We start from the raw sequence: 17,220 nt of genomic DNA, 5'->3' as shown, positions 1-17,220 counted from the left end.
CAATAGGTGTGACCTTGATATTTGAGAAATTACATTTATGTTTGTACATGCAATGGCGGGACACGCTTTGTTTTAGAAAACCTTTAGTGACATTGAACCTATGTTTGTTTATACGGTTTCTCAGAGTTTGTGTGGTCCGACCTACATACTGGAGATTACAAGTGCATTCCAGTAAGTAAACGATATAAGTGCTCCCGCAATTTAGAAAATCTTTAATTATAAATTTTTCCCCGGTCGTTGTTGAGAAGTATTCTTTGCATTTATTTGTAATGTTATTGCAGCAAAGGCATCTATTTTGGCCACATCGGTAGGAGCCTTTTAAATCTTTCGTTTGACTCGGGTTTGATGTGTTTATTTTCCGTAGTTTACTAGGGGCTATTATATTTTGAATAGTTTTCGCTCGTCTATATGTGATATTGGGTTTAATTGGTATTAGTGGTTTTAAAAAGGGGTCATTGGTCAATATATGCCAATGTTTTTGGAGAATGGTAGCGATGGTATTGCTCCCTTTTGTGAATGCAGTAATGAAGTTTGTTTTAACCATTTTTTGACTTGATTCATTCTTGGTGTTTGTGTGTTTTACTTGAATGCATTCTTTTTGCGTAAGGCTCCTGGCTTTGGACTCTGCGCCTTTAATGAGACTTTTGGGGAAGCCTTTCTCCAAAAATCTCTGGTGTAAAATCTTACATTCTTGGTCAAAGGTTACATCATCTGAACAATTTTTTATGATTCGTCTGTATTGGCCGAACGGTATGTTTCTAAGCCACGGGGGATAGTGTGCACTTTTAAAATCGAGATAGCTGTTTACATCGACCATTTTAAAATGGGTCCTAGTTGTAAAATGGCCATTATTTTTTCCTATTGTTAGATCTAAAAAATCTATGTTTGTATCCGAGAAGTTGTGGGTAAAAGTGAGGCCAAAATTGTTATTATTTAGAACTCCTATAAAATCACTGGCAGTCTTGGAGTCGCCCTTCCATATAAAAAACAAATCATCGATAAAGCGTTTGTAAAGCAGAATTTTATCTCTAAAAGCATGTTGGCTGAGGATGAGGGCTTCTTCAAAAGCCCCCATATAGAGGTTTGCATACGAGGGGGCAAACCGTGTTCCCATTGCGCATCCCTTTATTTGTTTGTAGAATTTACCATCGGAGTTAAAAACATTGTGTGTTAGAATAAAATCTACACAATCTATAATAAAATTGAGTTGTAAGTTTGAGTAACGTGAGTCTGTTGTGAGGTAGTCTAGGATCGCTTGTATACCCTGCGTATGGGGGATGTTAGTGTAAAGTGAGGATACGTCCGCTGTGATGAAACTAATATTAGATATATCACAGGTTGATTGTAATTGAAAGAGATCGTTTATGAGTTGAGTGGAGTCCTTGAGGAAGGCAGGTAATTTCATAACTAAGGGTTGAAGGTGAATGTCTACAAAGTGAGACAGGTTGCTCGTCAGGGAGCCTATTCCGGAGATTATTGGTCGGCCTGGTGGGTTAAGAAGGGTTTTGTGTATTTTGGGGAGGTGATACATAAATGGGATGCTTGGGAATGGGACATTCAAAAAAGTTTTTTCTTTTTTACATAGAAGGTTATTAGTAAAAGCAGTTTCTATCAAGGATTTGTATTCTATTATAAACTCAGAGATGGGATTAAATTTGAGCTCTTCATAATATAGGGTATCTGATAGTAGTCTGTGGGCTTCTTTTAAAAGAAGCCCACAGACTACTATCAGATACCCTATATTATGAAGAGCTCAAATTTAATCCCATTTATGTATCACCTCCCCAAAATACACAAAACCCTTCTTAACCCACCAGGCCGACCAATAATCTCCGGAATAGGCTCCCTGACGAGCAACCTGTCTCACTTTGTAGACATTCACCTTCAACCCTTAGTTATGAAATTACCTGCCTTCCTCAAGGACTCCACTCAACTCATAAACGATCTCTTTCAATTACAATCAACCTGTGATATATCTAATATTAGTTTCATCACAGCGGACGTATCCTCACTTTACACTAACATCCCCCATACGCAGGGTATACAAGCGATCCTAGACTACCTCACAACAGACTCACGTTACTCAAACTTACAACTCAATTTTATTATAGATTGTGTAGATTTTATTCTAACACACAATGTTTTTAACTCCGATGGTAAATTCTACAAACAAATAAAGGGATGCGCAATGGGAACACGGTTTGCCCCCTCGTATGCAAACCTCTATATGGGGGCTTTTGAAGAAGCCCTCATCCTCAGCCAACATGCTTTTAGAGATAAAATTCTGCTTTACAAACGCTTTATCGATGATTTGTTTTTTATATGGAAGGGCGACTCCAAGACTGCCAGTGATTTTATAGGAGTTCTAAATAATAACAATTTTGGCCTCACTTTTACCCACAACTTCTCGGATACAAACATAGATTTTTTAGATCTAACAATAGGAAAAAATAATGGCCATTTTACAACTAGGACCCATTTTAAAATGGTCGATGTAAACAGCTATCTCGATTTTAAAAGTGCACACTATCCCCCGTGGCTTAGAAACATACCGTTCGGCCAATACAGACGAATCAGAAAAAATTGTTCAGATGATGTAACCTTTGACCAAGAATGTAAGATTTTACACCAGAGATTTTTGGAGAAAGGCTTCCCCAAAAGTCTCATTAAAGGCGCAGAGTCCAAAGCCAGGAGCCTTACGCAAAAAGAATGCATTCAAGTAAAACACACAAACACCAAGAATGAATCAAGTCAAAAAATGGTTAAAACAAACTTCATTACTGCATTCACAAAAGGGAGCAATACCATCGCTACCATTCTCCAAAAACATTGGCATATATTGACCAATGACCCCTTTTTAAAACCACTAATACCAATTAAACCCAATATCACATATAGACGAGCGAAAACTATTCAAAATATAATAGCCCCTAGTAAACTACGGAAAATAAACACATCAAACCCGAGTCAAACGAAAGATTTAAAAGGCTCCTACCGATGTGGCCAAAATAGATGCCTTTGCTGCAATAACATTACAAATAAATGCAAAGAATACTTCTCAACAACGACCGGGGAAAAATTTATAATTAAAGATTTTCTAAATTGCGGGAGCACTTATATCGTTTACTTACTGGAATGCACTTGTAATCTCCAGTATGTAGGTCGGACCACACAAACTCTGAGAAACCGTATAAACAAACATAGGTTCAATGTCACTAAAGGTTTTCTAAAACAAAGCGTGTCCCGCCATTGCATGTACAAACATAAATGTAATTTCTCAAATATCAAGGTCACACCTATTGAACAGATTCCATTAGACCTACCAGACAGATTCACCCGACTAAAACAAAGAGAGAACTTTTGGATTTACAAATTAGAAACTCTACATCCGAAAGATTTGAATGACCTCACGGAGTCCGCATTAGAATAATTTAAAATAGGATCTAACATATACATATGTGTAAAAAGATATTTATAAAAATATATATATATATATATATATATATATATATATATATATATATAAAACCAAAACCAATTTCAAACCAAACACGTCATAAAACAGATATATAAACCATTATTTGGATATATTCCATTATATTGCATTGTTCTATCCCACTGGTAAAAATTCAGGGATTATTATATTATTGTATTATTATTCTATTAATTTTTTTAAAAAATGTTTTAATTAAATTATTATATTATATTATAATATTATTAGATCTGCCCTCAACCTAACAATATTGTATCCTCCAATCATACAAGCAAACATTCTCCTGCTTACGGCATGCAATTACATCATTTTAGCTAACTATTTATCTCTACACAAACTCGACTTACAGCTAAACCAGTATTATCATGTTCCTTATAATATCCATCTCTAACAAGGGCCCCCCCCCTTTTTTAGCCCTAATTCATTAATTAATCATTTAATTATTTAATATCCCTGCATATCCTTCCTAGTACGGGTCATTTTCACTCACCAGTCCTGGCACCTCGTTCCTCTCCTGATTCTTCTGTATCGAGGATCGTAACTTCATGCGTTCCAACTGTGCGTTTCATTACAAATTTTTGATCCTTCCCGGCTTCCGTACTTGTTGCGGTCCGTGGTAACCAGGGACGCTTCCGATTCAACAAACCCTGTAGTTTTACATCGCTATACTATTAAATAAACAAAACTTCAATTCTGTCCTAACCTGATGACTGTTGTCTATCCACAACCAGTTATATAATTAAAAGTCAGCATTTTGGTCCGAAAAGTCCCTCTTATGTGTAACCCCGCTAATGACGTGTCAGTATGTATGCTGACACAAACAATCTATGGTTGTAAAAATCTAACCCTAAAAAAAATTTTTTACAAAAAGCTTTTAAAATATGAATGCTTTCGGCTAATATATACATAATCGTTGTGCACAAATGTTGTCTAAATGTATTATGCTGTTATTCTCTCCTGTCATCTTTTTGTTTTCTTATTTCTGTTTTTATGACCTTTGACCCTTTTGCATTCTGGCGGTCTTTCTTCCTTACCCTAGTGTATAAATAAGGTTGAAACCGCCCAGTCTGCATTGGCCTGAGGAAGATGCCGGTGCGGCATCGAAACACGTAGCCTATTACCAATAAACCCTTTTATCCTTTACTACTGGAATGGTTGTGGATATTCTTCAAAACCAAGCAGCGCCGTTGGTCCCGTTTTTCTCAACCCTATCGCATTACTAACATTGACAGCAACTTGTTTTTGACTGTGACGTGGACCTGGCTGCAGCTTTTCAAGCCCTACCGACACCTTAAGGTGTCCACCACCCGAGGTAAGCGGAATCACCGCATTCACCATTTCTCTGACCTTATCAGATACTCATTTGCGGCGCCGTGTCTCTTTTCTAACCTACCTAGCACTATCTTAAGTGTCTTAGGACATCTCAAAAATACTGTCTATTTTGTGACTCCTTAGGCCTCTTGCACATGGGATGGAAATGCTGTGGATTCCCAGTGCGGATTTGTGCACAGAAAATCCGCAGTGGATTACAGAACCAGCCATGTGGAAAAGCTTTTCAAATCTGCAGCATGCTTATACTGTTATGGAGGTTCACAGCAAATTCAACCGTTTTCAATGTAGAAGAAGTGAAATCCGCAATGAATCCGTACCAAAATCCGCCCATAAGATATGTGGGTTCCGGCTTGTGGGTGGGATGAAAAAAAAACATCCTTCCACACTATGCGGTTAAAAACATAAAAATTGAACACAATACATTGATTTCACTTGCATCCTACCAAGAAGTCGCTAGGGTGGGCCATTTAGTTGTGTGACATTAATTACATATAATTGATTTGATTAAAAAAGGAATCCAATCAGTAAGGGTATGTTCACACGGAGGAAATTTGTGGCGGATTCCACCACAAAATTGTTTCACATTCATTTCGATTTTTTTCAGCTAGCGGGAAAAAGAAGCATCCTGCTCGATCTTCTGCCGGATTCTGACCAAACCTCCCATTGAAGTCAATGGGAGTAGGAATCATCTTGCCTACGGCAGGAATAGTCCTAATACGCCATCAGCTTTCCCAGAGATTTCTACCTGTGATTCTCTACTTTGAGACATTTAACACTTGCTGTACAGATCTTTGTCTTTTTCTTTATGAACAAGCCTATTTTTAACCGATTCACTTCCAGGAATGAGGACAGACAGGCTAAACTAAATTTGGGAACATAATGAAATTCCTCCAGGGACCAGAGTAACCCAATGGTCCAGCATTCCAGTTGTCACTAGGTCCTATAAGCTTTCGCAGATGTGTGACGATTGTGGAAGTTGTTCTGTAGTTTACAGTAACCCGAAGGACTACTTCTGAGTTTAATATTTATTTCAGAACACCTTGAGAAATGCTAAAATCACCTGTATTGTTTGTGAGTTAAATTTCAAGATTGTCATTACTCAGGTACCTGCAGCCAGCATACTGTCCACTTTCACATTCCCTCTTACACTACGTTGGAAGTGTGTGAAAGAATTAATCCGACTGTAGATTGAATTACTGACTAGCCACAAGGTTTAGCCTTTGGTTTGGGATTAGAAAGGGGATTACGTCCTGTGTGATTTGCCTGTATAGACCACATACTGTATACAGCTGTGATTCGTCTTCACTGAATTTTAGTACATGATTTTGGCTGGGCTCAACTGTGTGACCTATCATGAGCATGTAGGCTGCTCTGATCCTCTTTATTCACAACCTTCAATCAACATTTTACAGTTTACAAAGATATAATCTATATAAATAGCGGAGTTACTTTGTAAATACATTGTCCGGCAACAAGTATTTTTACTGTTTGTAATAATAACCAGCAGAATTGTGAATGCAGCTCTGGAGTATAATACAGTATGTATTAGCTGAGCTCCTATTGCATTGGGATGGTTAGATTCTCCTAGAACAGATTACTGTGCTGTGCTTGGGGTAGAGACTACACTCACTGATTGCAAATCACCAGAATGAGGGTATGTTCACACGCTCTGTTTTCAGGCGTATTTCGGGGCGTAAACTCCTCGAAATACACCTGAAAAAAACGATAGCTAAATGCCTACAAACATCTGCCCATTAAATTCAATGGAAAAACTGTGTTTCGTTCAGACGGGGAGTTTTTTATGCCGCCGTTTTAAAAAACGGCGTGTAAAAAGATGCCCTGTAAAAAGAAGTAGCACGTCACTTCTGGAGCCATTTTTGGAGCTGTTTTTAATTGCTAGATATGATGTTTTCTTCTTTTCAAGATGAAATCAAACATAATCCTTAACATTATAGAAGAATGCTCCTAATATATGTTAATAGCTATATGTGAAACTGCGCATGCTACAAACAAAAGTGATTTCAATATGATACCATAAAATATAATACCGTAAGAAGTTCAAATTAAATATCATAAAAATGGCGAATGGGGGAATTGACAAGAGTGAAATTTATTAGAGTAAAGGCTTTACAGGGATTTAAGATCGTAATGTGAAGATTTATAATCCTTAGATTAGCTCTCTGTCAGTCCACCTCACTTCTGCTTCTGCAGTCCCCTGGCCACATTGCAATAAAGATGCAGTATGAATCACCCTAACATTGAGATCTCAAATAGTTCTACCAGGTTTCGTAAAGGCTATACCTTTAAAATCGTTTTGTTTTTTTTTTGCTTTTTTTAATTAAAATATTTCAGTCTATCGAGTGATCCGTGAAAACGGAAGAAAATAGGACATGTTCTATTTTTCAACGGACCCTTCACGCGGTCCGTTAAAACATTGGTTGTGTGAACTACGCCTTTGAAATAAATGTGTCCGTGTGACGGCCGTTGTTTTAACGGCCGTCACTCAGACCTATACAACGTTCGTGTGAATAAGCCCTTATTGTTTTTAAAGAAATATATATTTAAATAGTAGGACATGGCATTTTGCTTTGGGCAAGAACATTACTTCCTTTGATTCATCTTTCTATTTTCTTGACACTTGGAGAAGTGCCGTGATAATCACATCTTGAATGTCCTCTACCAAATGTTGCTTATTACAGGAAGACTTTGCATTGCTGGATAAAATACCATAACGCTTTTACTAGAACCCTGACAGAACTCGACAAACCATTGTGATTCTCACTAAAAGCAGGTCAATGGCTCTCAGTAATGGGCCTCCTTACAATGTGTGCAGAGATGGCTGCTTTTAGGTTGAGCATTGTGTTCTATGGTAGTCCAGCAAGCACCGCTGCCCCCATTAACATCACTTTTTTATCATTTCAGGGCTCCACCTATAATTGGCTATTTACCCTTTGAAGTGCTGGGGACATCGGGGTATGATTACTACCATGCAGATGACCTGGAGCTCCTAGCAAGGTGCCATGTTCACTGTGAGTCGCGCCTTCATTGCTTGGTTTCTTGGGATTTCCACGTTTCATTTAGAAGACTGGGAAAGATTCATTTATGGTGTATCCTCACCAGTACACACTGTACAGTATGACCTCCAACCACATGCGGGCTGTATTGGCTGTTTTTATATACCGGGGGCATTCTGGTTTAGGCAAATAAAGGTTATTCTTTGTATAATGAAAGTTTATAACATTTTCAACATATAGAAGTTCCTCACGGTTTTAAAGATAGAGAGAACCTCCATTGTTTTCTTCCAGTAGATAAAATGCTGTCCTGGTCATGTGATTGACGCACAGGTACACGACACCTTGCAAGACACAGCTCTGATATCTGTACTTTAAATTTAAGCCCTTCCTGCCCCATAACGTCATAGTACATCACTGCGAGCGGGTCGTTCCCGCGAACCGCTGTACTATCACATCATGGTGATGGTGCAGGACAAGTACTCTCATCCCGCTGTAACGGTCGGGATAGGAGATAACGCTGATCAGATCTACTTAACCGCTTAGATGGTCAATAGCTGCCACGGCATCTAAGTCACCGTGATGGCAAGGCGATCGCGGGGTGCCGATGGGTTGTCTTGGCAGGACCTAGTAGGTTTCCTTTCAGTAAAGCACGGACAGGCAATAATACACTGCAAAACAGAAGTATTGTAGTGTATTATTGAAACATTCAGGAGAGCGCACATTCAAGTCCTGTAGTAAGACTAAAAATGAAAAAAAAGTTTAGAAAAAGATAAATAAAAAAGCTTTAAAGTAGTTTTGAAGTTTAAAACAATAAAATAATTTTTTAATGCAAAGATAATGAAAACATTTATATTTGGAATCGCCGCATTCGTAATGATCTGAATAATAAAGTTAACATTTCATATATATCGCACGGTGAACGACGTATACTTTTTTTTAATAGAAAACAATGGTGGAATAGCTGTATTTTCCTATTAATCTTCCTTCAAAATGTTTAGAAAAGTTAATCAATGAGTTAGATGTACCCCAAAATAGTACTATTGAAAAATATAACTCGTCCCGCAAAATACAAACCCTGATAAATCTATGTCGACGGGGAAATAAAAATGTAATAGCGCTCAGAATGTTGAAATACCCAAAAATTTTTTTTATGAAAGATGCTATTATTGTGGGAAAGTAGTAAAATATAAAAAACCTGTACATATCTGGTATCGGTGTAAAGGTAATGACTTTTTAGAACAAAGTTAAAATGATATATTTACCGTACAATAAATGGCCTCAAAAATTACAAAAAAATGGTTTGAGTTGCTTTTTGTTTTTACCTCCCAAAAAAAAGTAAGTTAATCAATGAGTTATAGGTACCCTAAAATGATACCATTAAAAAATATAATTTGTCCTACAAAAATTAGTCCTTCGTATGGCTGCGTCGACAAAAAAACAACAAAAAAGTTATGACCCTTGAAATGCGACAATGAAAATTTTTTACAAAATTTGCTGCGTCCAGAAGGCCAAAAATTGTCTGTGTCTCCTTATGGGGTTAATAAGCCAACTAAGCTTTTCGATACAACTTTATGCAAAAAAAAACAACACTTACGTAGGGTTATAATGGTAGTCAATAGAAGACGATTGCAATTGTATAGACATTTATGTATATGTGTATAGGCATACAGTTGTATACATCCGAGGCATAAATTTGGCAACTTATTTTAAAAGGTCCCACTGAACGCAATGCCCCAAAGTAATGTGAACCCAGCCGTATCCTACTACTAGCAGACTGGTATTTCTGCGCCAGGATTTTTTTTTAATGATAAAAGTAAAGTGAAGTGCACAGATAAATCACAAGTTTTTAATAAGATTACATGAAGAGCTGCAGCCACGCAGCCTATGAAAAATACTGTTCCGACAATGAACGTGATGTAGATACCAAAGCTCTGCCCAAGAATCATTCCATTTCAATTAATTATCAAAAAGTCTTACACCAACTCTACACCAGAGCCCCATTAATTGTAAGGGCATGTTCACACAGTTAACAAAATACAGCTGAAAATACGGAGCTGTTTTCAAGGGAAAGCAGCTCCTGATTTTCAGCCGTTTTTTTAATCAAACTATTGTTTTTCGCTGTGTTTTTGGAGCTATTTAGTCAGTGAAAAACGGCTCAAAAAATGGCTGAAGAAGTGACATGCACTTCTTTTTACGGGGCGTCTTTTTACGTGCCGTTATTTGAAAATGAGGCGTAAAAAACCGCCCCGTCGGAACAGAACGCCGTATTTCCCATTGAAATCAATGGGCAGATGTTTCTGTGCGTTCTGATTCCGATTTTCTCAGCCGTATTTCGGGACGTTTACTGGCCGAAAACGGCTGAAAATAGCCCGTGTGAACATACCCTAAAGAGAAAATTGCTTCAGGAAAATCAATAGTAATTAAGTATATATATATACACACACACATAGTTATAAAGTAAACAGGGCTGGAATATAGATATGGTATTTATGTCAATAATCGTGTTTTATATAGTATAATAATATTGGTGATTAAACCCTGTGAGATATGTAATGACTTCAAAATTGGCTGTCATCTAACTTTTCCAGAAATATATTTAACTAATAAACGTCTGAATAGAATTTTTGATATTAGCATGTTAAGAGCCACCTATCCGTTTTACATGAACATGCAAATTCCAACATGCTATGGAACTAACAAATTATTTAACAAGATGTAGCAGAGCTGAGTTTGTTTGTACGGATGGGTTTCTTACCTGGTAATATCACAATGTCGTATCTGTAGCAGTACATGGGCCGCAAGAAAACCTACTATGTATTCTCTGGGTAATAATGCAGCCCTAAGGAAACCAATAACAATTTCAACACTGCTACCTCTATAATAAGTTGACAGGTAAAATCAAAGATCAGAAGATTTTATAAACCTACTTAATAACCTTCCTTATGTTTTTTTTTTTTTTTATTGCTTTGTTTTAATGTGATTCCCGGCAAGTTTCTTGGCTTCAGTATACCTTATGTGTCTGTCACTGATTATTGTGCTTTCCATTTATTGATTATTAGTGATGCAATACGGGAAGGGAAAGTCCTGTTACTACAGGTTTCTAACCAAAGGCCAACAATGGATCTGGCTGCAGACGCACTACTACATCACCTACCACCAGTGGAATTCCAAGCCCGAGTTCATTGTTTGTACACACACCGTTGTTAGGTAAGAATTATTATTGCGGAGAACTGAAAACCAAAGCAGAACCTGATCTTGTGCCAAAACCTTGCAGCTGTTTGGCCTTGTGTATTTCTTATTATTGCGTTCTGTCTAATATGATTTCTGGCGTTTTGCAAGATAAATTCAAGCCAGCTATTTTAATGCGTTTGACCAGTGGTGTATACAGAAAGTATAGCGCCCCAGAGCAAAACTTATAATGCTTCCCACAGCTTGAAGAGAGCTCCGACAAATGCGCTACTTTTTTTTTTTCAATTAAAGTTAATGTTCACCCTAAGGCTGGGTTCACACGAGCATGTTACGTCCGTAATGAATGGAACGTATTTCGGCCGCAAGTCCCGGACCGAACACAGTGCAGGGAGCCGGGCTCCTAGCATCATAGTTATGTACGACGCTAGGAGTCCCTGCCTCGCTGCAGGACAACTGTCCCGTACTGTAATCATGTTTTCAGTACGGGACAGTAGTTCCATGGAGAGGCAGGAACTCCTAGCGTCGTACATGACTATGATACTAGGATCCCGGCTCCCTGCAGTGTATTCGGTCCGGGACTTGCTGCCAAAATACGTTCCGTCCTTTACGGACGTAACATGCTCGTGTGAACCCAGCCTAATTTAGAGCTCTGGCATTCTGACATTGAGCTGCAAATCATATGGAGTTCAATCATATGGAGTTAAATGATAAAACCCTGGCTTCCTACAGCCACCACTAGGGGGAGCTCAGTGCAAATGGGTTTATATAGCTATTAAACTGAGTAGGAGCTGTAAAAAGTTCTATGCAGTGAGCTCCCCCTTGTGGCATCTTCAGGCAAAGGCTCTGACTGTGTGTGTGGAGGCAGGAGAAGCAGTTTACTGCCGGACCCCTCCCACTATGGGCCCCATAGCATTCTTGCGGTGATTACACTACTGTGGTTGACGCAGGATCTTAAAAATGGCGAGGAGTTGAAACTATATTAGAATGTATAGAAACTTTCTTTCCATAAAAAAAACATGTAAAATGTCCTGAAACCCCTCAATTAGCCAGAGCTGAGATCTGCAGCAGACCCGACTTCTTTAGGACTACCGGGAAGTATTGAAATCAATACCGTAAATTTTTTCGTTTCACTGCATTGCACCTCAGGGGAAAGGAACACTTACATTATGGTTTGTCTTGTGATATATGACATTCTTGGGGGATCCAAGCAGCAAGACTTGCCCATCACACATAGTATTTGTAACTTTATAATATGCCTCTAGTTATATTATATTATCATCCAGCTATATTAGAACATGCAGATGGAGAATTTGAAAGGATAATACACATCAGCAAATGACAAGATATTTTATGGTTATTAAATTACAGAAATAGTTAGATTTTAACCCTTGTACATAACCTTCTACATATGCTGCATATAGAAACATGAAAATGTGCAATAATCAGTCAGCTTTAAATCAGGTATATAGCGCCATCTGATGGTAAATTTACAGTTAGTGTAACTTTATAGAAAACAACTATCCTCTGCAATTGTGAGAGTATATAGCTGTTAGCTACACTTTAGGATTCGTTCACATCTGTGTTGGGACTCCGTTCATGGGTTCTGTCGGAGCTTTCCATCAGGGGAACCCATGAACGGAATCCAAAACGGATCAAACGGAAACCATAGGTTTCCGTTTGCATCACCATTGATTTCAATGGTGACGGATCCGATGCAAATGGTTTCCGTTTGTCACCGTTGTTTAAGGGTTTCCTTTGTTGTGACGCAATCAATACCGTAGTAGACTGTGCTATTCATACCCCAATAATCAGCTGTTTTGAAGGGGGTGCATCGCTCGTTCCCCTTCTTTTCTATTTGTTCACTATGAATTGTCGACACACATGTAGCGGCGATTCACAGGTATTGCAGCCTTCTTCTCCTACTGAAGTGAATGGGAGTAGAAGTCTGCAATACCTGTGAATCTCCGCTACATCCGTGACGATGATTCATAGTGAGCAAGAAGAAATGAAGGGAAGCAGCGCTCGTACAAGTGATGTACCCCCTTCAAAACAGCTAATCGGCGGGGGTCCCGGGAGTCGGAACCCGACCCATAAGCTATTGGTGGCCTATCTTGAGGATAGGCCATCAATTTGTAGGGACTGGAAAAGCCCTTTAATATCTCACGGTTTTCAAGATCTCTGTTTGTGGTTATTCAGTAGGAGCATTCATTGTTTACTTCCAGTGGACATACCTCCCAACTTTCAAGTATCGCAAAGAGTGTCAACTGCTGCAGCATGCGCATCTACGCCTCCAACCCCTTCCATACACACCCGGTTCAGCCCACACAGCATCCTGCTCCCATAGTGCTTCCCACAGTATAATGCCCCCATAGAACCCCCCCCCACACAGTATAATGCCCCTATAGCTGCCCCCACACAGTATAACACCCCATAGTGCCTCCCATACAGTATAATGCCGCCTAATAGCTGTCCCGGCAGTATAATGCCCCATAGATGCACCCATACAGTATAAAGCCTACACTGATGCCCCCATACAGCATAATGTCCACACAGATGCTTCCATGCAGTATAATGCCCACAAATTCCCCCATACAGCATCATATCCCATAGCTGCCCGATATAGCATAATGCCCCTAAAGCTGCCCTACACCGTATAATTCCCCATAGCTGCCCCCATACAGTATAACGCTCCCAAAGCTGTTCTATACAGTATAATGCCCCCATAGCTGTCACAATAATATATAATGCCCACACAGATTCCCCATACAGTATATTGCTCCCTAAGCTGCTCCATACAGTATAATGCCCCCATACCGTACAATGCCCCCTTAGCTGCCATCATAAAGTATAATGCCCACACAGATGCCTCCATACAGTATAATTCCCACACAAATCCCCCCATACAGCATAATGCCCCATAGCTGTACCATACAGTATTATTCCTCACAGCTGCCCCATACAGTATAAAGCCCCCACAGCTGCCTATACAGTAGAATGCCCCTATAGCTTCCCCCATACAGTATAATGCCCGATAGTGCCTAAGAAAAATAAAATAAAATAAATACTCATCTATACCTGTTCCCACGACAAATGGAGGATATTCCGCTGCTCCTCTGCTCTGTGTTGTGAGTTGCTCGGCGCAATTACATCACTGTATCGCACCTGTCTGTGCCTGAGCCGCTTACGACCACTTCACACAGCGAACGCCAAATACAATCGATTCCAATGGTGAAGCAAGTAACCGTCAGCTCCCTGAATGCTGAAGTAGGGAGCTGACGGTTACTTGCTTCAGCATTGGAATCAATTATATCTGCATCCTGAGTACGCAGATACAGTTGACACTGGAAATATCACCAGCCGCCTGGGACAGCAGGACACCACCCGGAATCCGGGACTGTCCCGATGAATGCGGGGCGGTAGGGAGGAATGCCAGTGGATAATATTCTGTCCATGGTCATGTGATAGACACACAGGTGCTGGGCTCATTACAGTTACAGTATGTGTATCAGAGCTGTGTCTTTTAATGACCCCAGCACCTGTGTGTCCATCACATGACCATGGACAGAGTTGTATCCACTGGAAATAAACCATGAATGTTTCTACTGAATAACAACAAGCAGAGATCCTGAAAACCGTGAAAACTTAATACAGAAAGAATTTAGGGAAAATTTATAACTTTTAATAATACAAAAAATAACATTAATTTGCTGAATCTGGACAACCTCTTTAAATGTAGCAATGCACTTTTAAAATGGATTAACAACTCAATGTATACGGACATACAGAGCGATGGATCAAGATCAGTGAGGTACCCGAGACCTTATATGAATACAATACTGTTAGATACAAGCATTCTCTCCCTCCCTGTATATATATTATTGTGTCTGTACCCAGACACCTTTACCATAACCTGGATCCATATAGTATATATCCATAGAGTCATGGTACAAGTAAGTTGCATCACTTTTTACACATGTTTTATGGTCCTTATTACTGTACTATTTTACAGCTATGCCGAAGTCCGAGCAGAAAGGAGGCGAGACCTGGGCCTGGAGGAGTCCGCTCTAGAAATTGCGGAGTCGTCGATAAAGGTACACTGCACCTATCAGAGTTTTTGTGATGTCTAATATATAATGACCCAGCGATCTCACCTGTGTAATTTGCAGACATACCTTAGGTGCCACGGTCCTGATATAGCAGTGATAAACTGACACCAACTTTAGGCTGGTTTCACATGGTACAATACTCCTCTATTTTAGGGTCTGCATTAAGTCCTCAACAGCTGGACCCCCCACCCCCCAACCTGCTGCTCTACTGAACTGGACTAAGATCACCATTGGATTCTATAGAGATCTAAGCTAGATTCAGTATAACGACGGGGGGGGGGGGGGGGTGTTGCGGACATAATATGGACATTGCAATTCAAACATATTACACCCATGTAAAACCAGCCCTAGGGGATGTTCAATGGAGCATGAGCTGAAGAATTATGTTAACCCAGCATCTACAAAACCACCTTCGTGGCTTTTTAGTGAATATTCTGGAAGATATTGTATATTAAAATTTCAGAACAAGAGGATTTCCACTGTCATGACCTACCTGGAATTACTCTTTACTTCATCCCACAGAGAAAATTGACATTGGGATTAATTGGGAAAATGCAGACCATCTGGTGCTGAATTGAATGAATTATGTAATAGATGTTCTTGTCACTTGTATTCTTTATCTGCATTGAAGTAACATGAGTGTTTTCTTCTCTTCTAAATGCAGATCCAAAACACGTATCTAGATATTAGACAATGTACAAATAACCAGGAGCCGAGCAGAGAAGGCATGTCTGTCTCATCGCATAGCTCCCGCAGATCGTCTCACACAGCCCTCTCAGACTCTGCGTGTATGTATACTCCTTTAAATATTTCTTGTTTTTTTATTTTTGACATTTATCAAACACTTGTAGTAATTTTTGATACCCTGGGCTCTGTTCCCATCTGCATCAGGGACTTCGTTTGGAGACTCCCTTGGCAGTTGTGTCAATTTTGACGGCAAGTATAACACTGCATACAGCGCTATTCTTGCAGCCAAAACAATGAAGACTGCGATGGAACTTGGACAGTCCCCATTAGAAGTCAATGGGTGCTTCAGGCGTCACTGGAATCCGTTTTTATGATGAATCTAGCACAGTTCTGTGGCTTCCATTATAAACCTCTGTTCACACTGACATCTTGGTTTTTACAGGATTTATGACTGATATGATGGATTTGTTTTTTCCTCCCCATTGACTTACAACAGGGTCCATCAGGTTTCTGTTTTTTTCTACAGTAATATTAATAAACCTGATCATTATGTCTATTTTCAGCTTCCTTTTCCTTGCCTTACTTCCACTGGTTTCTCCTTGACAAAATAGACATTAAATATTAATTAAACTATTTAGCCATGGAAATTATTATTATTACTACTATGTATAAATAAATGTATCACTGAATTATAGATTAAGTATAGTTATACCACTATCTGACCCTGTGTAGACAGGCGTAAGACAAAAGAATGCAGTATAGAGAGGTTGTTGATGAAAAAAGCCTTTACCGAAGTGACCCTATGATGTTCTGGGTATACTGCCTATAATCCTACTCAATTGGTGTATATAGCCCTTGTATATACCTGATAACTGGCTGCACCCCTTAATGTGAACACCGATTGGTAGTGTTCCCATTAACAATAGTATCTAAAATTAGACAATTATCTCATCGCATTTCACCCCCTAACATTTGGGGGATCCCCAGGAGATCGATGCGGATATTAAGAGCTGTAAAAACTGCTGTTGATAAATAATAAAGTAGATGAAGAGCAGTGAAAACTGCTTTGCCAGAGCCCTGATGGTGGACTCCAGCAGCGTGATATTTAGCCCCGGGGATGAAACGCGTAGAGATAAAAGATCTGTAAAATGAGATGATGGTCTAAGTTTAAATACTATTGTTAATGTGAACACTACCAATCGGTGTTCACATTAAGGGGTGCAGTCAGTTACCAGGTATATAGAGGGGCTATATACACTAATTGTGTAGGTTTATCCAGTATACCCAGAACATCATAGGGTCACTTAGGTAAAAGTTCTCTTCTTTTTTTATCAACAACCTCTCTATACTCCACTCTATTGTATTACGCCTGTCTACACAGGGTCAGACAGTGGTATAG

At 39.2% G+C, this 17,220-nt stretch overlaps 1 protein-coding gene across 1 annotated transcript in view; it reads left to right on the top strand.

The window, feature by feature from the left end:
- Positions 1-17,220, top strand: part of PASD1 (PAS domain containing repressor 1) — a 60,066-nt gene that overhangs the window by 30,969 nt on the left and 11,877 nt on the right. Inside the window, exons 10-13 of the mRNA XM_075834361.1 lie at positions 7,748-7,854; positions 10,899-11,046; positions 15,038-15,119; positions 15,799-15,922. Coding sequence (XP_075690476.1) covers positions 7,748-7,854; positions 10,899-11,046; positions 15,038-15,119; positions 15,799-15,922 — 461 coding nt within the window. The remainder of the gene's footprint in view (positions 1-7,747; positions 7,855-10,898; positions 11,047-15,037; positions 15,120-15,798; positions 15,923-17,220) is intronic.

The sequence above is a fragment of the Rhinoderma darwinii genome, chromosome 8 (genome assembly GCF_050947455.1).
Source record: "Rhinoderma darwinii isolate aRhiDar2 chromosome 8, aRhiDar2.hap1, whole genome shotgun sequence".
NCBI classification, from domain to species: domain Eukaryota; kingdom Metazoa; phylum Chordata; class Amphibia; order Anura; family Rhinodermatidae; genus Rhinoderma; species Rhinoderma darwinii.
Note: the sequence above shows the minus strand (reverse complement) of the source record. Positions and strands in the feature narration are given on the sequence as shown.